Genomic DNA, 24469 nt, shown 5'->3' with positions numbered 1-24469 from the left:
TGTGGTTGTTGTGTTATATTGTTTGCACTCACCTCAAGTTGTCCGATTTCTTTTGCAGTTACCTTACCTCTCCCCATGTGGAAGACTGTTGCCAGGAGAGACTAACCCACCATGAAATAGAGGGCGAATAAGACTCAGAGGCCAGCATGTGACATCCTGGACCAACTTAGGGACTCCTCAAGATTTTCAGATCATGGGGCTGGAGAGATGGCTCAGTGGTTAAGAGCACCGACTGTTCTTCCCGAGGTCCTGAGTTCAAATCCCAGCAACCACATGGTGGCTCACAACCATCTGTAATGAGATCCAATGCCCTCTTCTGGTGTGTCTGAAGACAGCTACAATGTACTTATATATAATAAATAAATAAAATAGTAAAAAAAAAAAAAAAGATCCTCAGACCATTTCTAAGCTCCCTCACACTGGGTCTGAGAAATCCCATGTTGTGCGTCTTGCTGCTGACCAACTGGATGACCACAGATGTGTACTGAAGATGGCGCATGCTCCAGCTGCCCTGCCACACTGGGCCTCACTCACCCACAGGGACTAGGGCTTCGCTCTCCCCTGGCCCTTCCTCTGCCATAGGAGCTCTACCTGCCCTTCCCCCACTGCCCTTCCCTTGCCTATAGGTGCTCCACCCTCTTTTCCTCAAGGCAGGAGACATCCTCCCACTGCACACACACCCAGGAAAGCCAGGGACTGGATGACAGTCACCCCTCATGTCCTGCTGACCAAGAGCTCCATTAAGGTCTAGAAGGTCTCATTCCCCTCTAAGGCAATGTTCTCAAGCTCCCTCGGCTCTGCGTGGGTAGCATACCAGACGATTGTTCCACAGGCAGTGATCAGACCATCCATCTTGAAGCAGGGGTCCACTGGACACCTGCCTACCGTGCTCAGCCCAAAAGAATAACAATGCTCAGCTCCGTAGGAACTGAACCTCTCTGGCCCCTCCCTACACTTGACCAAACAAAACACAGGATTGGCACTGGAGGCAGAGGACAAAGGACAACCCTGGCTCTCCTTTATAAGTGGACAGGCTCCAAGCTTGGGACTCCCTGATCCTAGGTGCTATATTGAGTGTTGGTCATTTGGCTTTGGGAGCCTGGGCAGCAGCGGGGCAGCCATGGAGCTGCTGGCTGGGACTGGCCTGTGGCCCATGGCCATATTCACAGTCATCTTCATATTACTGGTGGACCTGATGCACCGGCGCCAGCGCTGGACTTCTCGCTACCCTCCAGGCCCTGTGCCGTGGCCTGTGCTGGGCAACCTGCTGCAGGTGGACCTCAGTAACATGCCATACAGCCTGTACAAGGTGAGAAACTTAGTGGTGGATGGTGACTGGGGTTATGGTGTCCAAAGTGGCAAATAGTGGGGGTTGAGCCACAAGTCAGACAGGGATCCAGGTCCCCAAGTTGGGTAAGGCTTAGCAATGTTTTTGTGGCAGCCACTGGAACTTTCTAGGGCAAAGTCTCAGGGGGATCAAAGTCCAGGGGGTGAAGGGGGATGAGACAGCAGTGTTTAGTCTATTTGATCAGGACAGCAGCCATAGAGGTCCCAGTTCCCTTATGATCCTTTCAGAGAGGTGGTCTTGACCTGCTGTGAGGTCTACTACACCATGTCAGTCAGGACTCTGAGCAGAGGGAGGGCATGTGGCTGCCTGAATCTCTTGGTACTGTGTGTTCTATGGTCTCCCTGCCCATCTCAGTGACCCAGAGTTTCTCCATGTGGGCTGAGAGGCTAAGATGTCCCAGAATATTTTTCTTGCTCTAGCAAGGTCACAGCTGGGGTGTCCCATCTACTGTGATTCCTTTGCTGCACTTAAAAGGTAAGAGGCCACAGTGGTAGTCATCCTCAGGCTGGGGATGAAACTCAGTGAAGAACACTTTTCCAGGATCTATGAGGACCAAGGTATGACGATAACCAATACATAAACACAAATATACATGTATAAACATACACATATGGACACACACACATGGAAACACACACACACAAACATGAACACACACACGTACACACACATTCACATTCATATATACAAACAAGCATGGGTAAGCACACACAAAATGCACCCACACACATATACACACACATTCACATTCACATATACAAACATGCATGGGTAAATATACACAAAACACGCACACACACATACATTCACGTTCACATATACAAACACAAAACAGAGAGAGAGAGGGAGAGAGAAAGAAAGAGAGAGAGAGAGAGACTGCCTGTGCACACTCACACTTTGACAATGGTTGTGCACTGAGCCTGGTTCTATGATCTGTGAGGACCTCCCCTACCTATGTGCTCTGTCCCTCTACTTCAGCTTCAACACCACTATGGTGACGTGTTCAGCCTGCAGATGGGTTGGAAGCCCATGGTCATTGTCAACAGACTGAAAGCGGTGCAGGAAGTGCTGGTGACTCATGGAGAGGACACTGCTGACCGCCCTCCAGTGCCCATCTTTAAGTTCCTGGGTGTGAAGCCCAGATCCCAAGGTGAAAGGCCATGGTGAGGGTGGAGATCGTTTCAGAGATATGGCAAGGAGCAGAGGAAGCATGGGGCATGAGTATGGGTGGGAATGTGATCAAGAAACTCAAGGAAAAGTCACTGAAGTCGAGGACGACAGCCCAGAAGGCATGTGCTGGATTGGGTTAGCTCATGGCCAGAACGGACCAGAGAAGAGAACTGGGGAGAGCAGGAGGCAGCATAGCTCGGCATCGTTGTTCACACACAGATGTGTTTGCAGGTGTGATCCTTGCACCTTACGGGCCTGAGTGGCGAGAGCAGAGGCGATTCTCTGTGTCCACCCTGCGCACCTTTGGCATGGGCAAGAAATCCCTGGAGGAGTGGGTGACCAAGGAGGCCGGCCACCTCTGTGATGCCTTCACTGCCCAGGCTGGTGGGTGATGGGTGAGGAATGCCGTTGGGCACAGGGAGATATGGGCAGACCATTGATTTGCTTGTATCTCCACTCCATCTCCACTCCCAGGGCGGTCCATCAGTCCCAAGGCCATGCTGAACAAAGCCTTGTGTAATGTGATTGCATCTCTCATTTTTGCCCGTCGCTTTGAATATGAAGACCCTTACCTCATCAGGATGCTGACACTAGTGGAAGAAAGTTTGACAGAAGTCTCTGGTTTTATTCCTGAGGTGGGAGGTTCAGGGCAGCCTACAGAGCCACTTGTGTGCCATCATTCTTCGCTGGAGGAAGCTGTGCGCCAGGGCTGTGGGGGAGGCCTTCTGGGAGTGAACTACAGGAGGACAGGCCCGTTGACAACTGTTGGATGACAGGAGTGGAGAAGTGAATCAAGATCAGGATTTCCAGAAAGGGAGAGAACACACTGGGCCCTCTTTTTGCCTGGGAGACGCAAAGTCTGCAGTTGTCCCTAGGGTAGAATAGTCCTTCTATTCACCTGGGGCTGTGAGAGCCTGTAGGTGGCGCTTGCAAATTTAACAGTTGAGGAGGAGGCAGGTGATGGGTGGGAACAAACAGGCTCTGGGAAGGAGGCTGGCACCTGAGCCTGGTCCAGGTGAATACCCAGCATCCCTAGCACCGAGAGGCCAACCAAATGGTGAGTGGGGAAGGATCCGGGCAAGCAAGCCTGCCACCCGAGTTTGATGTCAGGGACCCATGTAGGATAGAGACAATGGACTCTACACATTGTCCTATCACTTGTTCCCACACACCCCGGCGCATGAGCCCCATACATGGTCATGATTCACTAATAACTGATTTTGTGAAGAGGAAGCTCTGAGACGTCCGTCTGTGTCTCTCACAGGTTCTCAACACGTTCCCAACACTGCTGCACATCCCAGGGCTGGCTGACAAGGTCTTCCAAGGTCAGAAGACCTTCATGGCCTTACTGGATAACCTGCTGGCTGAGAACAGGACCACCTGGGACCCTGCCCAGCCACCCCGAAATCTGACTGATGCCTTCCTGGCTGAGGTGGAGAAGGTGATTGGCAGCCCAAGGAAATGGAGCCAGGGGCCAGGGGCTGAGGTCCTGTGAGCTGTGAGGCCAGAAGGATGGGGTCTTGTGTATCACCAAGTGACTCAGCCCCTGGGCTGCCTGGGGACATTGGGAGGCCATGGTGGGACTTGCTCTCCCTACTGAGCCCATCCTTTCTGCCTGGCCAGGCCAAGGGGAATCCTGAGAGCAGCTTTAATGATGAGAACCTACGCATGGTGGTGGTTGACCTGTTCACGGCAGGGATGGTGACCACCTCGACCACGCTGTACTGGGCCCTACTGCTCATGATTCTATACCCGGATGTGCAGCGTGAGCCTGGCTGGGGCTGGGAGGGAGGTAGAGGCACACTCTCCAGATGACTTGAGACCCTTGTGGCTCCCAGAGCTAACTTAACCCAAACTCCAGTGCTGCTCACTGGTATCTTTCTCTCATGGACTCAGCCCTTAACATGGTTGTTAAACATGGAAGTCGCCAGTGACTGTTTCACTGAGGAGATGCTGTCCCTCCAGGCAGAGTCCAACAAGAGATTGATGAGGTCATAGGGCAGGTGCGGTGTCCAGAGATGACAGACCAGGCCCACATGCCCTACACCAATGCTGTCATCCATGAGGTACAGCGCTTTGGGGACGTTGCTCCATTGAATTTGCCACGCATCACGAGTTGTGACATTGAAGTGCAGGACTTCGTCATCCCCAAGGTAGGCATGAACCTGTCACAATTCCATCAAGATCCACTATCAAACAAGGACAGGAGCTCAAGACCACTACATCCTATTCCTAATGTGCTCACAAGACCAGAGTGCATGCAGGCTGCAGCCATGGAGTCTTCAAACAAAGAGAATTGTCAAATGAAAATGTCCAAAGGAAACATGCAGTGCTGCACATAGAGATAGTGGCCAGGGTGACCACCCATGGGAGATCTGTTACAGAGCCCTCCAAGGTGCTGGGAGGCTCTGTGGTTGAGGTTGAATGAGGGAACCCAGTGTGTGCAGGAAAGAAGTTATGCGTGTGATCCTGGGCACCAGGGTCTCGGCAGTGCCACCCCTGTCCATCTTCATGCCCTGTGCCTTCTGCCAGGGGACGACCCTCATCATCAACCTGTCCTCCGTGCTGAAGGATGAGACCGTCTGGGAGAAGCCCCTCCGCTTCCATCCAGAACACTTCCTGGATGCCCAGGGCAACTTTGTGAAGCATGAGGCCTTCATGCCATTCTCAGCAGGTACCTCTGGGGGGCCTGACTCCCTGTCTATTCCCAGGGTGGCTGGGAGGGTGGAGCTCCAATCAGGCTCCAGACTGACTGAGCCCCTGTCCCACCACAGGCCGCAGAGCATGCCTGGGGGAGCCCCTGGCCCGCATGGAGCTCTTCCTCTTCTTCACCTGCCTCCTGCAGCGCTTCAGCTTCTCCGTGCCCGCCGGACAGCCCTGGCCCAGCACCCATGGCTTCTTCGCTTTTCCAGTTGCCCCCTTGCCCTACCAACTCTGTGCTGTGGTACGGGAGCAAGGACACTAATTCCAGTCCAGCTCTACAGGGCAAGCTGAGCCACGTTTAATAAACCAGTCTTGAGGCTGCTGCTGTTTTCTGCTTCAACCCAGCCCTGTCTCTGCTGGGTCTCAGACAACCGCCTCCAACCAACCTTTGCCACCAGCCTCATTCCTCTCTAAGGGACAACGTGAGTGCTGTGCCGTGTGCTGAGCCTGGTCCACGGGCACAGGCTGCAGGTTCAGCACTCAAGAGCCCAAATCAGGAGGATCGTGTATGTGGATCTTTCCTGGGATATACAGCAAGGCCTAGGTCAGCCTGGGTTATACAGCAAGGACAGCCTGGTGAAACCAAACCAGAGCTATGAAGAGGAAGTGCAAAGAAGACAGACAGGAAGGAGGGAGGGAGAAAGGGAGGAGCAAGGAAGAAAATGAAAAGGTAGGCTGTGTCAGGAGGAACAACTTACCCTGTGTTACCCGCCAAGGCCTGCCATTGGTGACCAGGGTGGTGACAGACTGCAGGCAGAGGTCAGGTCTCCAGGGGTCTCAAGGACAGATATAACAGGCTTCCACTAAGACTCAGCATTGCTCCTGTCTGCAGACATGACATGGTGGTCCCCAAGACCCTGTGGTGCCATGAGTGCCTGGAAAGGCTCCCAGGGACAGGAAGGCTGCTGTCCTCACAGTGGTGACTGCAGAGAAATAACAGAAGAAAAGCAGCAGCAGGCAAAGTGACAGCAGAGCTCAGGGTGTCTGCACACTCACAGCTGTCTGTCAGATGTGTCAGAGGGTTGGACTCCCAGTCACCAGTGTGACTCAGGCTGAGGACACGTCCCACACGGAACCTCAGTGAGCCTCACTGTCCAGGGGCTTTTTTGGTGCCACAGAGATGGATCACCCAAATGGCTACCCTGTCTCCACAAGCTCCAAGTCACACTCAGGTAACCAGGGGTCCACTTGCCCAACCCCTGTCACAAGTGTAAATGGTGCCACATGGCCCTCAGCCCCAGCTGTGCAGAGACACTGCTGTCAGTGTGTCCTGGCTCTCAGGCAAGGTCTCCCTCAGCCTGACAGGACTCAGGCCCTTGTCCTGGAATGTGCAGACAGAGCTCCCCCAGCTGAGGTTGCTCTATGGCCATGGCTACACTCCCTGCCACACCAGGCAGCTTGATTTGTTCGTCTGAGCGTCGTTTTGTTTTATTTCAGTCAGGCATCACTAATATTCACCAGCGTTACCAGTGGATTTCCTTTGGTGTTGGGGATCGATCTCAGGGCCTTCTATACTCTCAGTCAGAACACTCAAGTGCACCATACCCAAGAGTGTATTTGTGTGTGTGTTAGTATGTGTATTATGTAGGCATATATGTGTGGCATAGGTAAGTTTGCATGTAGGCATGTGTGTGTGTTCGTGTGATATATGTTTGTGTGCATTGGCATGTATATATGCTATGAATCCATGCATGTATACATATGTCTGTGTGTGCATGTGTGGATATGCATGTTTCCACATGCATATTGTATCTGTGTGATCAAGTGTCTGTCTCTGTGTGTGCATGTGTTATGTGTGTGTGTCCATCTCTGTATGTGTTTCTGCATGTGTCTGTATGTGGGTATATCTGTGTGTGTCTATGTATGTATATATGTGTCTATCTGTGTGTGCCAACATGTGTGCCTGCATGTTTGGTGTGTGTGTATGGGTGTGTGTGTGTGTGTGTGTGTGTGTGTGTGTGTGTGTGTGTCTGCATGCACACGAGCATGAGTTCCCAGGATGCTCTAGTCCCTGCCCCCAGTGCTGTGGTTACTCTCACACAGCAACAAACCAAGGTGTGCATAGGTGCTAGGATCTGAACTCAGGCCTTTGTGCCTCCCCAGTGAGACCTCTACTCCCTGGACCATGTCTGCAGCCCCTCCCCGCTGTCCCCTGGATATGGTGTCAGAAGCAGCTTTCCTGGAGCACGCACTATGGCTCCTTACTGTCCTTACTTAGATCCACTGTTCCTTTGTAGGTTTTTCTCCTTACTTTGTTCTGCGTGTTTTGGATCTTCTCTACTGCTTTCCAAAACCGCTCTACATTCTGACATCCCGCCAATAGAACCAAGAGGGTGCACGCTCCACAGCCCTGCCCAGCAGCCACACTACAGATGTCACCACTTTTCCAGGTTCTAGGGTCCCAGTCCATCATCCAGGGATGCTGTGGGTAGTGAAGGTCAGTCCTATGGGCTGAGCTGTCTCTCAGTAGCCACAAGAGGGCAGAGAATGCAGCCCTGGCACAAAGGAGGAACAGGCAGGGTTTGAGAATCCCTTTCCCCTGCTCCTGCATGGTCCTGCCCTGGCATCTGATTAACCTTGAATGGGAAAGAAGCCATCCTGTGCCTGCCCATGGGGCTGAGACCCAAATAAATGGACAGGCAGCCTTCAACACCTGGCCTTAAAAGTGCTATAAACAAACACTTTACCATTGGGCCGCATCATTGACACAAACAGCCGTGGGGCTTTTCTCCCCTCTCTGCTTTTGAAGGAATTGTATGGGTGTAGGGGGTCTTATTATTTATTTGTTTTGTTTTGTTGTTTTTTTTAGACAGAATTTTGCTGTGTAGCCATGGCTGTTTTAGAACTCACTCTGTAGACCAAGCCAGCCTCAAACTCAGATCTGCGTACCTATGCCTCCCGAGTGCTGGAATTAAAGACACACACCACCACCCTCTGGCTAAATAAATGGTTTCCTGTATGATGTATTTTGACTATTCCTTTGCTCCCCCAACTCCTCCCAGATAATCCACCGAGGGGTCCTCTTCTTAATGTCCTTGTAAACTGTCATAAGCACTCACGCGTGCACACACACACACACACACACACACACACACACACACACACACCCCGCCTGCTGTCTCTGCTTGTGCCAGTCCTATCAGCAGGACACAGCTAGAGTCCTCTGGGAAGAGAGACGCAAGGTTGAGAAGATGCCCCCAGCAGTCTGGCCTGTGGTGCATTCATTTTCTTGATTGATGGGTGCTGTGGGAGGGCACAGCGTCCTGTGGGTGACCACCATGGGTGGGCAGGTAGTCAGGAATGATATAAGAAACAAGACTGACCAGCGATCATCCAGCAGTCCTCCCTGGTCTCTGTATTGGTTGCTGCCTTAGGTCCCAGGCCCAGTCTCCCCTAAGGGATGGCATTATAAACTCTAAGATGAAACAAACCCTTTTCTCCCCGGGTTGTGTGGGATCCCAGCAATAGGAACACAGAGACGCCAGACCGGATCCAGTCCAGTTGTTTCTTCTGCTTGTTTTTCTGTGCATGTGTTTTCCTGGGCTATGGGTTGAACCCAGGGTTGGGAGCATGCTAGTCACACCGCTAACCTTTTGGATGGGCAGGAGACTTGATGGTCCATTTTGTGGTTGTTGTGTTATATTGTTTGCGTTCACCTCAAGTTGTCCGATTTCTTTTGCAGTTACCTTACCTCTCCCCATGTGGAAGACTGTTGTCAGGAGAGACTAACCCACCATGAAACAGAGGGCGAATGAGACTCAGAGGCCAGCATGTGACATCCTGGACCAACTTAGGGACTCCTCAAGATTCTCAGATCATGGGGCTGGAGAGATGGCTCAGTGGTTAAGAGCAACGACTGTTCTTCCTCAGGTCCTGAGTTCAAATCCCAGCAACCACATGGTGGCTCACAACCATCTGTAATGAGATCCAATGCCCTCTTCTGGTGTGTCTGAAGACAGCTACAATGTACTCATATATAATAAATAAATAAAATATTTAAAAAAAAAAAAGATCCTCAGACCATTTCTAAGCTCCCTCACACTGGGTCTGAGAAATCCCATGTTTGCGTCTTGCTGCTGACCAACTGGATGACCACAGATGTGTACTGAAGATGGCGCATGCTCCAGCTGCCCTGCCACACTGGGCCTCACTCACCCACAGGGACTAGGGCTTCCCTCTCCCCTGGCCCTTCCTCTGCCATAGGAGCTCTACCTGCCCTTCCCCCACTGCCCTTCCCTTGCCTGTAGGTGCTCCACCCTCTTTTCCTCAAGGCAGGAGACATCCTCCCACTGCACACACACCCAGGAAAGCCAGGGACTGGATGACAGTCACCCCTCATGTCCTGCTGACCAAGAGCTCCATTAAGGTCTAGAAGGTCTCATTCCCCTCTAAGGCAATGTTCTCAAGCTCCCTCGGCTCTTCGTGGGTAGCATACCAGACGATTGTTCCACAGGCAGTGATCAGACCATCCATCTTGAAGCAGGGTTCCCGTGGACGTCTGCCTACCATGCTCAGCCCAACAGAATCACAACGCTCAGCTCTGGTAAACTGAACCTCACCGACCCCTCCCTACACTTAGCCAAACAAAACACAGGATTGGCCCTGGAGGCAGAGGACAAAGGACAACCCTGGCTCTCCTTTATAAGGGGACAGGCTCCAAGCTTGGGACTCCCTGATCCTAGGTGCTATATTGAGTGTTGGTCATTGCTCTTTGGGAGCCTGGGCAGCAGCGGGGCAGCCATGGAGCTGCTGAATGGGACTGGCCTGTGGCCCATGGCCATATTCACAGTCATCTTCATATTACTGGTGGACCTGATGCACCGGCGCCAGCGCTGGACTTCTTGCTACCCTCCAGGCCCTGTGCCGTGGCCTGTGCTGGGCAACCTGCTGCAGGTGGACCCCAGTAACATGCCATACAGCGTGTACAAGGTGAGGGACTTAGTGGTGGATGATAACTGGGGTTATGGTGTCCAAAGGGGCAAATAGTGGGGGTTGAGCCACAAGTCAGACAGGGATCCGGGTCCCCAAGAGGGGAGAGGCTTAGCAATGTTTTTGTGGCAGCCACTGGAAATTTCTAGGGCAAAAGTCTTGGGGGATCAAAGTCCAGGAGGTGAAGGGGGATGAGACAGCAGTGTTCAGTCTATTTGATCAGGACAGCAGCCATAGAGGTCCCAGTTCCCTTATGATCCTTTCAGAGAGGTGGTCTTGACCTGCTGTGAGGTCTACTACACCGAGACAGTCAGGACCCTGAGCAGAAGGAGGGCGTGTGGCCGCCTGAATCTCTTGGTACTGTGTGTTCTATGGTCTCCCTCCCATCTCAGTGAACCAGAGTTTCTCCATGTGGGCTGAGAGGCTAAGATGTCCCAGAATATTTTTCTTGCTCTGACAAGGTCACAGCTGGGGTGTCCCATCTACTGTGATTCCTTTGCTGCACTGAAAATGTAAGAGGGGACAGTGGTAGGCATCGTCAGGCTGGGGATGAAACTCAGTGAAGAACATTTTTCCAGGATCTATGAGGACCAAGGTATGACGATAAGCAATACATACACACAAATATACATGTATAAACATACACATATGGACACACACACATGGAAACATACACACACAAACATGAACACACGCACATGGACGCACACGGACACACATGGACACACACATGTACACACACACATTCACATACACACACTCATACACCCATGGACACACATAAACACACACACATGGACACACACACACAAGGACACTCATACACACGGACACAAGACACATACTCACACATTCACATTCACATATACAAAAATGCATACGTAAACATACACAAAATGCACACAAACACACACATACATACACACACACATACGCACACATTCACATTCACATATACAAACATGCATGGGTATAAACACACACACATGGACACACACACACAAGGACACTCATACACACGGACACAAGATACATACTCACACATTCACATTCACATATACAAAAATGCTTACGTAAACATACACAAAATGCACACAAACACACACATACATACACACACATACACACACATTCACATTCACATATACAAACATGCATGGGTAAACATAAACAAAACAGAAAAAGAGACAGAGAGAAAGGGAGACACACACACACACACACAGAGAGAGAGAGACAGAGACAGAGAGAGAGAGACAGAGAGAGAGACAGAGAGAGAGAGAGAGAGAGAGAGAGAGAGAGAGAGAGAGAGAGAGAGAGACTGCCTGCACACTCACACTTTGACAATGGTTGTGCACTGAGCCTGGTTCTATGATCTGTGAGGACCTCCCTACCTATGTGCTCTGTCCCTCTACTTCAGCTTCAACACCACTATGGTGACGTGTTCAGCCTGCAGATGGGTTGGAAGCCCATGGTCATTGTCAACAGACTGAAAGCGGTGCAGGAAGTGCTGGTGACTCATGGAGAGGACACTGCTGACCGCCCTCCAGTGCCCATCTTTAAGTTCCTGGGTGTGAAACCCAGATCCCAAGGTGAAAGGCCATGGGGAGGGTGGAGATCGTTTCAGAGCTGTGGCAAGGAGCAGAGGAAGCATGGGGCATGAGTGTGGGTGGGAATGTGATCAAGAAACTCAAGGAAAAGTCACTGAATCCAGGACGGCAGCCCAGAAGGCATGTGCTGGATTGGGTTAGCTCATGGCCAGAACGGACCAGAGAAGAGAACTGGGGAGAGCAGGAGGCAGCATAGCTCGGCATCGTTGTTCACACACAGATGTGTTTGCAGGTGTGGTCCTTGCATCTTACGGGCCTGAGTGGCGAGAGCAGAGGTGATTCTCTGTGTCCACCCTGCGCACCTTCGGCATGGGCAAGAAATCCCTGGAAAAGTGGGTGACCAAGGAGGCCGGCCACCTCTGTGATGCCTTCACTGCCCAGGCTGGTGGGTGATGGGTGAGGAATGCAGTTGTGCACACGGAAATATGGGCAGACCATTGATTTGCTTGTATCTCCTCCACTCCCAGGGCGGTCCATCAATCCCAAGGCCATGCTGAACAAAGCCTTGTGTAATGTGATTGCATCTCTCATTTTTGCCCGTCGCTTTGAATATGAAGACCCTTACCTCATCAGGATGCTGACACTAGTGGAAGACAGTTTGACAGAAGTCTCTGGTTTCATTCCTGAGGTGGGAGGTTCAGGGCAGCCTACAGAGCCACTTGTGTGCGGTCCTTCTTCGCTGGAGGAAGCTGTGTGCCAGGGCTGTGGGGGAGGCCTTCTGGGGGACAACTGCAGGAGGACAGGCCCGTTGACAAATGTTGGATAACAGGAGTGGAGAAGTGAATCAAGATCAGGATTTCCAGAAAGGGAGAGAACATGGGCCCTCTTTTAGCCTGGAAGACTCAAATCCTGCAGTTGTCCCTGGGGTAGAACAGTCCTTCTATTCACCTGGGGCTGTGAGAGCCTGTAGGTGGCGCTTGCAAATTTAACAGTTGAGGAGGAGGTAGGTGATGGTGGGAACAAACAGGCTCTGGGAAGGAGGCTGGCACCTGAGCCTGGTCCAGGTGAGCACCCAGCATCCCTAGCACCCAGAGGCGAACCAAATTGTGGGTGGGTAAGGATCCAGGCAAGCAAGCCTGCCACCCGAGTTTGATGTCAGGGACCCAGGTAGGATAGAGACAATGGACTCTACACATTGTCCTATCACTTGTTCCCACACACCGCGGCGCACGAGCCCCATACACGATCAGGATTCACTAATAACTGATTTTGTGAAGAGGAAGTTCTGAGACGTCTGTCTGTGTATCTCACAGGTTCTTAACACGTTCCCAGCACTGCTGCGCATCCCAGGGCTGGCTGACAAGGTCTTCCAAAGTCAGAAGACCTTCATGGCCTTACTGGATAACCTGCTGGCTGAGAACAGGACCGCCTGGGACCCTGCCCAGCCACCCCGAAATCTGACTGATGCTTTCCTGGCTGAGGTGGAGAAGGTGATTGGCAGCCCAAGGAAATGGAGCCAGGGGCCAGGGGCTGAGGTCCTGTGAGCTGTGAGGCCAGAAGAGTGGGGTCTTGTGTATCACCAAGTGTCTCAGCCCCTGGGCTGCTCTGGGGACAATGGCAGGCCATGGTGGGACTTGCTCTCCCTACTGAGCCCATCCTTTCTGCCTGGCCAGGCCAAGGGGAATCCTGAGAGCAGCTTTAATGATGAGAACATACGCATGGTGGTGGCTGACCTGTTCACGGCAGGGATGGTGACCACCTCGACCACGCTGTACTGGGCCCTACTGCTCATGATTCTATACCCGGATGTGCAGCGTGAGCCTGGCTGGGGCTGGGAGGGAGATAGAGGCACACTCTCCAGATGACTTGAGACCCTTGTGGCTCCCAGAGCTAACAACCCAAACTCCAGTGCTGCTCACTGGTACCTTTCTCTCATGGACTCAGCCCTTAACATGGTTGTTAAACATGGAAGTCCCCAGTGGCTGTTTCACTCAGGAGATGCTGTCCCTCCAGGCAGAGTCCAACAAGAGATTGATGAGATCATAGGGCAGGTGCGGCGTCAAGAGATGACAGACCAGGCCCACATGCCCTACACCAATGCTGTCATCCATGAGGTACAGCGCTTTGGGGACATTGCTCCATTGAATTTGCCACGCATCACGAGTTGTGACATTGAAGTGCAGGACTTCGTCATCCCCAAGGTAGGCATGGACCTGTCACAATTCCATCAGGACCCACTATCAAACAAGGACAGGAGCTCAAGACCACTACATCCTATTCCTAATGTGGTCACAAGACCAGAGTGCATGCAGGCTGCAGCCATGGAGTCTTCAAACAAAGAGAATTGTCAAATGAAAATGTCCAAAGGAAACATGCAGTGCTGCACATAGAGATAGTGGCCAGGGTGACCACCCATGGGAGTTCTGTTACAGAGCCCTCCAAGGTGCTGGGAGGCTCTGGGGTTGAGGTTGAATGAGGGAGCCCAGTGTGTGCAGGAAAGAAGTTATGCGTGTGATCCTGGGCACCAGGGTCTCAGTAGTGCCACCCCTGTCCTTCTTCATGCCCTGTGCCTTCTGCCAGGGGACGACCCTCATCATCAACCTGTCTTCCATGCTGAAGGATGAGACTGTCTGGGAGAAGCCCCTCCACTTCCACCCTGACCACTTCCTGGATGCCCAGGGCAACTTTGTGAAGCATGAGGCCTTCATGCCATTCTCAGCAGGTACCTCTGGGGAGCCTGACTCCCTGTCTATTCCCAGGGTGGCTGGGAGGGTGGAGCTCCAATCAGGCCCCAGACTGACTGAGCCCCTGTCCCACCACAGGCCGCAGAGCATGCCTGGGGGAGCCCCTGGCCCGCATGGAGCTCTTCCTCTTCTTCACCTGCCTCCTGCAGCGCTTCAGCTTCTCCGTGCGGCTGGACATTGCCCAGCACCCATGGCGTCTTTGGTTTCCAGTTACCCCCTTCCCTACCAGCTCTGTGCTGTGTGCAGGGAGCAAGGACACTAATTCCAGTCCAGCTCTACAGGGCAAGCTGAGCCACGTTTAATAAACCAGTCTTGAGGCTGCTGCTGTTTTCTGCTTCAACCCCAGCCCTGTCTCTGCTGGGTCCTCAGACAACCGCCTCCAACCAACCTTTGCCACCAGCCTCATTCCTCTCTAAGGAACAACGTGAGTGCTGTGCCGTGTGCTGAGCCTGGTCCACGGGCACAGGCTGCAGGTTCAGCACTTAAGAGCCCAAATCAGGAGGATCGTGTATGTGGAGCTTTCCTGGGATATACAGCAAGGCCTAGGTCAGCCTGGGTTATACAACAAGGACAGCCTGGTGAAAGCAAACCAGAGCTATGAAGAGGAAGTGCAAAGAAGACAGACAGGAAGGAGGGAGGGAGAAAGGGAGGAGCAAGGAAGAAAATGAAAAGGTAGGCTGTGTCAGGAGTAACAACTTACCCTGTGTTACCCACCAAGGCCTGCCATTGGTGACCAGGGTGGTGACAGACTGCAGGCAGAGGTCAGGTCTCCATGGGTCTCAAGGACAGATATAATAGGCTTCCACTAAGACTCAGCACTGCTCCTCTCTGCAGACATGACATGGTGGTCCCCAAGACCCTGTGGTGCCATGAGTGCCTGGAAAGGCTCCCAGGGACAGGAAGGCTGCTGTCGTCACAGTGGTGACTGCAGAGAAATAACAGAAGCAAAGCAGCAGCAGGCAAAGTGACAGCAGAGCTCAGGGTGTCTGCACACTCCCAGCTGTCTGTCAGATGTGTCAGAGGGTTGGACTCCCAGTCACCAGTGTGACTCAGGCTGAGGACACGTCCCACAGGGGACCTCAGTGAGCCTCACTGTCCAGGGGCTTGGTGGGTGCCACAGGGATGAGCACCCCATGGCTTCCCCCGTCTCCACAAGCTCCAAGTCACACTCAGGCAACCAGGGGTCCACTTGCCCAAACCCCTGTTGCAGGTGTAAATGGTGCCACACGGCCCTCAGCCCCAGCTGTGCAGAGACACTGCTGTCAGCGTGTCCTGGCTCTCAGGCAAGATCTCCCTCAGCCTGACAGGACTCAGGCCCTTGTCCTGGAATGTGAAGACAGAGCTCCCCCAGCTGAGGTTGCTCTACGGCCCTGGCCACACTCCCTGCCACACCAGGCAGGTTGACACGTTCATCTGAGCATCGTTTTGTTCTATTTCAGTCAGGCATCACTAATATTCACGAGCGTTACCATTGGATTTCCTGTGGTGTTGGGGATCGATCTCAGGGCCTTCTGTACTCTCAGTCAGAACACTCAAGTGCACTATACCCAAGAGTATATTTGTGTGTGTTCATGTGTTTATTATGTAGGCATAATACTGTGGCATAAGTATGTTTGTGTCCAGGCGTCTGTGTGTGTGCGTGTGGTATAAGTTTGTGTGCATTGGCATGTATATATGATATGAATCCATGCATGTATACATATGTCTGTTTGTGCACGTGTGAATATGCATGTGTCCGTATACATATTGTATCTGTGTGATCTAGTGTCTGTCTCTGTGTGTGAGAGTATCTGTATGTGCACGTCTTATGTGTTCTTATGTGTGTATGTCCATCTCTGTATGTGTTTATGCATGTGTCTGTGTGTGGGTATATCTGTGTGTGTCCATGTATGTATATGTGTTTCTATCTGTGTGTGCCAGTGTGTGTGCCTGCATGTTTCCTGTGTGTGTGTGTATGAGTGTGTGTGTGTGTGTGTGTGTGTGAGAGAGAGTGTGTGTGTGTGTCTGCATGTTTGGTGTGTGTGTATGAGTGTGTGTATGTGTGTGTGTGTGTTTGCATGCACATGAGCACACACGCACACACACACACACACACACACACACACACACAATGATGCTACGGCCTGTGCACCTACATGAGGACAGGAGAAGCCAATGTCACGTGTCTTCCAATGCGCCCTTCACCTTTACTATTTGAGAACATGAAGTTCATCCTTTCAGGTAGACTGGCTGGCCAATGAGTTCCCAGGATGCACCAGTCCCTGCCCCCAGTGCTGTGGTTACTCTCACACAGCAACAAACCAAGGTGTGCATAGGTGCTAGGATCTGAACTCAGGCCTTTGTGCCTCCCCAGCAAGACCTCTACTCCCTGAACCATGTCTGCAGCCCCTTGCCTCCTGTCCCCTGGATGTGGTGTCAGAAGCAGCTTTCCTGGAGCACGCACTGTGGCTCCTTACTGTCCTTACTTAGATCGACTGTTCCTTTGGAGGTTTTTCTCCTTCCTTTGTTCTGCGTGTTTTGGATCTTCTCTACTGCTTTCCGGAACCGCTCTACAATCTGACATCCCGCCAATAGAACCAAGAGGGTGTATGCCCCACAGCCCTCCCCAGCAGCCACACTACAGATGTCACCACTTTTATAGTTCTAGGGTCCCAGTCCATCATCCGGGGATGCTGTGGGGAGTGAAGGTCAGTCCTATGGGCTGAGCTGTCTCTCAGTAGCCACAAGAGGGCAGAGAATGCAGCCCTGGCACAAAGGAGGAACAGGCAGGGTTTGAGGACCCCTTTCCCCTGCTCCTGCATGGTCCTGCCCTGGCATCTGATTAACCTTGAATGGGAAAGAAGCCATCCTGTGCCTGCCCATGGGGCTGAGACCCAAATTAATGGACAGGGAGCCTTCAAAGCCTGGCCTTTAAAGTGCTATAAACAAATGCTTTACCATTGGGCTGCATCATTAATGCAAACAGCCATGGGGCTTTTCTCCCCTCTCTGCTTTTGAAGGAATTGTATGGGTGTAGGGGGTCTTATTATTTATTTGTTTTGTTATGTTATTTTTCTGAGACAGAATTTTGCTGTGTAGCCATGGCTGTTTTAGAACTCACTCTGTAGACCAAGCCAGCCTCAAACTCAGATCTGCCTACCTCAGTGCCCAAGTGCTAGAATTAAAGACACACGCCACCATCCTCTGGGTAAAGAAAAATTGGTTTTCCGTATGATGTATTTTGACTATTCCTTTGCTCCCCCAACTCCTCCCAGATAATCCACCAAGAGGTCCTCTTCTTAATGTCCTTGTGAACTGTCATAAGCACGCATGCGCACACTCACGCGCGCACACACACACACACACACACACACACACACACACACACACACCCCGCCTGCTGTCTCTGCTTGTGCCAGTCCTATCAGCAGGACACCAGCTAGAGTCCTCTGGGAAGAGAGATGCACTATTGAGAAGATGCCCCCAGCAGTCTGGCCTGTGGTGCATTCATTTTCTTGATTGATGGGTGCTGTGGGAGGGCACAGCCTCCTGTGGGTGACCACCATGGGTGGGCAGGTAGTCAGGAATGATATAAGAAACAAGACTGACCAGCGATCATCCAGCAGTCCTCCCTGGTCTCTGCATTGGTTGCTGCCTTAGGTTGCAGTCCCAGTCTCCCCTAAGGGATGGCATTATAAACTCTAAGCTGAAACAAACCCTTTCCTCCCCGGGTTGTGTGGGATCCCAGCAATAGAAACACAGAGACGCCAGTCCGGATCCAGTCCGGTTGTTTCTTCTTCTGGTTTTTCTGTACTTGTGTTTTCCTGGGCTATGGGTTGAACCCAGGGTTGGGAGCATGCTAGTCACACCGCTAACCTTTTGGATGGGCAGGAGACTTGATGGTCCATTTTGTGGTTGTTGTGTTATATTGTTTGCACTCACCTCAAGTTGTTCGATTTCTTTTGCAGTTACCTTACCTCTCTCCATGTGGAAGACTGTTGCCAGGAGAGACTAACCCACCATGAAACAGAGGGCGAATAAGACTCAGAGGCCAGCATGTGACATCCTGGACCAACTTAGGGACTCCTCAAGATTCTCAGATCATGGGGCTGGAGAGATGGCTCAGTGGTTAAGAGCACCGACTGTTCTTCCTGAGGTCCTGAGTTCAAATCCCAGCAACCACATGGTGGCTCACAACCATCTGTAATGAGATCCAATGCCCTCTTCTGGTGTGTCTGAAGACAGCTACAATGTACTCATATATAATAGATAAATAAAATATTTTTTAAAAAAAAAAGATCCTCAGACCATTTCTAAGCTCCCTCACACTGGGTCTGAGAAATCCCATGTTGTGCGTTTGCTGCTGACCAACTGGATGACCACAGATGTGTACTGAAGATGGCGCATGCTCCAGCTGCCCTGCCACACTGGGCCTCACTCACCCACAGGGACTAGGGCTTCGCTCTCCCCTGGCCCTTCCTCTGCCATAGGAGCTCTACCTGCCCTTCCCCCACTGCCCTTCCCTTGCCTGTAGGTGCTCCACCCTCTTTTCCTCAAGGCAGGAGACATCCTCCCACTGCACACACACCCAGGAAAGCCACGGACTGGATGACAGTCACCCCTCATGTCCTGCCGACCAAGAGCTCCCTTAAGGTCTAGAAGGTCTCATTCCCCTCTAAGGCAATGTTCTCAAGCTCCCTCGGCTCTTCGTGGGTAGCATACCAGACGATTGTTCCACAGGCAATGATCAGACCATCCATCTTGAAGCAGGGGTCCACTGGACATCTGCCTACCATGCTCAGCCCAAAAGAATCACAATGCTCAGCTCTGGTAGGAACTGAACCTCACTGGCCCCTCCCTACACTTGACCAAACAAAACACAGGATTGGCCCTGGAGGCAGAGGACAAAGGACAACCCTGGCTCTCCTTTATAAGGGGACAGGCTCCAAGCTTGGGACTTCCTGATCCTAGGTGCTGTATTGAGTGTTGGTCATTGGTCTTTGGGAGCCTGGGCAGCAGCAGGGCAGCCATGGAGCTGCTGAATGGGACTGGCCTGTGGCCCATGGCCATATTCACAGTCATCTTCATATTACTGGTGGACCTGATGCACCGGCGCCAGCGCTGGACTTCTCGCTACCCTCCAGGCCCTGTGCCCTGGCCTGTGCTGGGCAACCTGCTGCAGGTGGACCTCAGTAACATGCCATACAGCGTGTACAAGGTGAGGGACTTAGTGGTGGATGATGACTGGGGTTATGGTATCCAAAGTGGCACATAGTGGGGGTCGAGCCACAAGTCAGACAGGGATCCGGGTCCCCAAGAGGGGAGAGGCTTAGCAATGTTTTTGTGGCAGCCACTGGAAATTTCTAGGGCAAACTCGGGGGTCAAAGTCCAGGAGGTGAAGGGGGATGAGACAGCAGTGTTCAGTCTATTTGATCAGGACAGCAGCCATAGAGGTCCCAGTTCCCTTATGATCCTTTCAGAGAGGTGGTCTTGACCTGCTGTGAGGTCTACTACACCGTGCCAGTCAGGACCCTGAGCAGAGGGAGGGCATGTGGCTGCCTGGATCTCTTGGTACTGTGTGTTCTATGGTCTCCCTCCCATCTCAGTGAACCAGAGTTTCTTCATGTGGGCTGAGAGGCTAAGATGTCCCAGAATATTTTTCTTGCTCTGGCAAGGTCACAGCTGGGGTGTCCCATCTACTGTGATTCCTTTGCTGCTCTTAAAAGGTAAGAGGCCACAGTGGTAGGCATCCTCAGGCTGGGGATGAAACTCACTGAAGAACATTTTTCCAGGATCTATGAGGACCAAGGTATGACGATAAGCAATACATACACACAAATATACATGTATAAACATACACACACTCACACACACACAGACACACCCAGACACATGTACACACACATATACACTACACTCACTTATACAAACACACACACACACATGGACACACACAGGGACACACATACACAAGGACACACACAAACACACACACAATCACTTTCACATATACAAACATTCCTGGGTAAACATACACAAAATGCACACACACACACACACACACACACACACATACACACATATACACACATATTCACATTCACATATACGAACATGCATGCGTAAAGAGAGAGAGAGAGAGAAAGAGAGAGAGAAAGAGACTGCCTGTGCACACTCACACTTTGACAATGGTTGTGCACTGAGCCTGGTTCTATGATCTGTGAGGACCTCCCCTACCTATGTGCTCTGTCCCTCTACTTCAGCTTCAACACCGCTATGGTGACGTGTTCAGCCTGCAGATGGGTTGGAAGCCCATGGTCATTGTCAACAGACTGAAAGCGGTGCAGGAAGTGCTGGTGACTCATGGAGAGGACACTGCTGACCGCCCTCCAGTGCCAATCTTTAAGTTCCTGGGTGTGAAACCCAGATCCCAAGGTGAAAGGCCATGGGGAGGGTGGAGATCATTTCAGAGATATGGCAAGGAGCAGAGAAAGCACGGGGCATGAGTGTGGGTGGGAACGTGATCAATAAACTCAAGGAAAAGTCACTGAATCCAGGACGACAGCCCAGAAGGCATGTGCTGGATTGGGTTAGCTCATGGCCAGAACGGACCAGAGAAGAGAACTGGGGAGAGCAGGAGGCAGCATAGCTCGGCATCGTTGTTCACACACAGATGTGTTTGCAGGTGTGGTCCTTGCATCTTACGGGCCTGAGTGGCGAGAGCAGAGGTGATTCTCTGTGTCCACCCTGCGCACCTTCGGCATGGGCAAGAAATTTCTGGAGGAGTGGGTGACCAAGGAGGCCGGACACCTCTGTGATGCCTTCACTGCCCAGGCTGGTGGGTGATGGGTGAGGAATGCAGTTGGGCAGAGGGAGACGTGGGCAGTCCATTGATTTGCTTGTATCTCCACTCCATCTCCACTCCCAGGGCGGTCCATCAATCCCAAGGCCATGCTGAACAAAGCCTTGTGTAATGTGATCGCATCCCTCATTTTTGCCCGTCGCTTTGAATATGAAGACCCTAACCTCATCAGGATGCTGACACTAGTGGAAGACAGTTTGACAGAAGTCTCTGGTTTCATTCCTGAGGTGAGAGGTTCAGGGCAGCCTACAGAGCCACTTGTGTGCGGTCCTTCTTCGCTGGAGGAAGCTGTGTGCCAAGGCTGTGGGAGAGGGCAACTGCAGGAGGACAGGCCCATTGACAACTGTTGGATGACAGGAGTGGAGAAGTGAATCAAGATCAGGATTTCCAGAAAGGGGGAGAACATGGGCCCTCTTTTAGCCTGGAAGACTCAAATCCTGCAGTTGTCCCTGGGGTAGAACAGTCCTTCTATTCACCTGGGACTGTGAGAGCCTGTAGGTGGCGCTTGCAAATTTAACAGTTGAGGAGGAGGCAGGTGATGGTGGGAACAAACAGGCTCTGGGAAGGAGGCTGGCACCTGAGCCTGGTCCAGGTGAGCACCCAGCATCCCTAGCACCCAGAGGCGAACCAAATTGTGGGTGGGTAAGGATCCAGGCAAGCAAGCCTGCCACCCGAGTTTGATGTCAGGGACCCATGTAGGATAGAGACAATGGACTCTACACATTGTCCCATCACTTGTTCCCACACACTGGGGCGCACGATCCCCATACACGATCAGGATTCACTAATAACTAATTTTGTGAAGAGGAAGCTCTGAGACGTCTGTCTGTGTATCTCACAGGTTCTTAACACGTTCCCAGCACTGCTGCGCATCCCAGGGCTGGCTGACAAGGTCTTCCAAAGTCAGAAGACCTTCATGGCCTTACTGGATAACCTGCTAACTGAGAACAGGACCGCCTGGGACCCTGCCCAGCCACCCCGAAATCTGACTGATGCTTTCCTGGCTGAGGTGAAGAAGGTGATTGGCAGCCCAAGGAAATGGAGCCAGGGGCCAGGGGCTGAGGTCCTGTGAGCTGTGAGGCCAGAAGAGTGGGGTCTTGTGTATCACCAAGTGTCTCAGCCCCTGGGCTGCTCTGGGGACAATGGGAGGCCATGGTGGGACTTCCTCTCCCTACTGAGCCTATCCTTTCTGCCTGGCCAGGCCAAGGGGAATCCTGAGAGCAGCTTTAATGATGAGAACCTACGCATGGTGGTGGCTGACCTGTTCACGGCAGGGATGGTGACCACCTCCAGCACACTGACCTGGGCCCTACTGCTCATGATTCTATACCCGGATGTGCAGCGTGAGCCTGGCTGGGGCTGGGAGGGAGATAGAGGCACACTCTCCAGATGACTTGAGACCCTTGTGGCTCCCAGAGCTAATTTAACCCAAACTCCAGTGCTGCTCACTGGTATCTTTCTCTCATGGACTTAGCCCTTAGCATGGTTGTTAAACATGGAAGTCCCCAGTGGCTGTTTCACTCAGGAGATGCTGTCCCTCCAGGCAGAGTCCAACAAGAGATTGATGAGGTCATAGGGCAGGTGCGGTGTCCAGAGATGACAGACCAGGCCCACATGCCCTACACCAATGCTGTCATCCATGAGGTACAGCGCTTTGGGGACATTGCTCCATTGAATTTGCCACGCATCACGAGTTGTGACATTGAAGTGCAGGACTTCATCATCCCCAAGGTAGGCATGGACCTGTCACAATTCCATCAAGATCCACTATCAAACAAGGACAGGAGCTCAAGACCACTACATCCTATTCCTAATGTGGTCACAAGACCAGAGTGCATGCAGGCTGCAGCCATGGAGTCTTCAAACAAAGAGAATTGTCAAACGAAAATGTCCAAAGTACACGCGGAGTGCAGCACACAGGGATAATGGCCAGGGTGACCACCCATGGGAGATCTGTTACAGAGCCCTCCAAGGTGCTGGGAGGCTCTGGGGTTGAGGTTGAATGAGGGAGCCCAGTGTGTGCAGGAAAGAAGTTATGCATGTGATCCTGGGCACCAGGGTCTCGGCAGTGCCACCCCTGTCCATCTTCATGCATGTGCCCTCTTAACAGGGGACGACCCTCATCATCAACCTGTCCTCCGTGCTGAAGGATGAGACCGTCTGGGAGAAGCCCCTCCGCTTCCATCCAGAACACTTCCTGGATGCCCAGGGCAACTTCGTGAAGCATGAGGCCTTCATGCCATTCTCAGCAGGTACCTCGGTGGGGCCTGACTCCCTGACTATTCCCAGGGTGGCTGGGAGGGTGGAGCTCCAATCAGGCCCCAGACTGACTGAGCCCCTGTCCCACCACAGGCCGCAGAGCATGCCTGGGGGAGCCCCTGGCCCGCATGGAGCTCTTCCTCTTCTTCACCTGCCTCCTGCAGCGCTTCAGTTTCTCATTGCCGGCCGGACAGCCCCGGCCCAGCACCCTTGGCGACTTTGGTTTTTCAGTTGCCCCCTTACCCTACCAGCTCTGTGCTGTGGTACGGGAGCAAGGACACTAATTCCAGTCCAGCTCTACAGGGCAAGCTGAGCCACGTTTAATAAACCAGTCTTGAGGGGCTGGGGATTTAGCTCAGTGGTAGAGCGCTTACCTAGGAAGCGCAAGGCCCTGGGTTCGGTCCCCAGCTCCGAAAAAAAAGAACCAAAAAAAATAAATAAATAAATAAACCAGTCTTGAGGCTGCTGCTGTTTTCTGCTTCAACCCAGCCCTGTCTCTGCTGGGTCCTCACACCACCGCCTCCAACCAAACTTTGCCACCGGCCTCATTCCTCTCTAAGGGACAACGTGAGTGCTGTGCCGTGTGCTGAGCCTGGTCCACGGGCACAGGCTGCAGGTTCAGCACCCAAGAGCCCAAATCAGGAGGATCCTGTATGTGGAGCTTTCCTGGGATATACAGCAAGGCCTAGGTCAGCCTGGGCCATACAACAAGGACAGCCTGGTGAAACCAAACCAGAGCTATGAAGAGGAAGTGCAAAGAAGACAGACAGGAAGGAGGGAGGGAGAAAGGGAGGAGCAAGGAAGAAAATGAAAAGGTAGGCTGTGTTCAGGAGTAACAACTTACCCTGTGTTACCCACCAAGGCCTGCCATTGGTGACCAGGGTGGTGACAGACTGCAGGCAGAGGTCAGGTCTCCATGGGTCTCAAG

General features: G+C 52.3%; 2 protein-coding genes and 1 pseudogene across 2 annotated transcripts; all 3 read left to right on the top strand.

Moving 5' to 3' along the window:
* The first annotated feature begins 1071 nt into the window (after positions 1 to 1071).
* LOC116914299 (cytochrome P450 2D1) lies at positions 1072 to 5561 on the top strand. The gene is made up of 9 exons (XM_032918544.1): positions 1072 to 1309; positions 2327 to 2498; positions 2750 to 2902; positions 2993 to 3153; positions 3783 to 3959; positions 4142 to 4283; positions 4484 to 4671; positions 5051 to 5192; positions 5293 to 5561. The coding sequence occupies exons 1-9, from the start codon at positions 1121 to 1123 to the stop codon at positions 5481 to 5483; spliced, it is 1515 nt and encodes a 504-aa protein (XP_032774435.1). The 5' UTR covers positions 1072 to 1120; the 3' UTR covers positions 5484 to 5561.
* Positions 5562 to 11901: 6340 nt separating this feature from the next.
* On the top strand, positions 11902 to 14781 carry LOC116890068 (annotated as a pseudogene).
* A 4605-nt stretch (positions 14782 to 19386) lies between these two features.
* On the top strand, positions 19387 to 23871 carry LOC116914321 (cytochrome P450 2D10-like). The gene is given in 9 exon segments (XM_032918553.1): positions 19387 to 19638; positions 20684 to 20855; positions 21106 to 21258; positions 21349 to 21509; positions 22124 to 22300; positions 22484 to 22625; positions 22826 to 23013; positions 23393 to 23534; positions 23635 to 23871. Coding segments are annotated over 9 exon segments (1515 nt in total). The 5' UTR covers positions 19387 to 19449; the 3' UTR covers positions 23826 to 23871.
* The last annotated feature ends 598 nt before the right edge of the window (positions 23872 to 24469 follow it).

Source organism: Rattus rattus, chromosome 1 (assembly GCF_011064425.1).
Source record: "Rattus rattus isolate New Zealand chromosome 1, Rrattus_CSIRO_v1, whole genome shotgun sequence".
Taxonomy (NCBI): Eukaryota; Metazoa; Chordata; class Mammalia; order Rodentia; family Muridae; genus Rattus; species Rattus rattus.
This window is presented reverse-complemented; position numbering and strand designations above follow the sequence as displayed.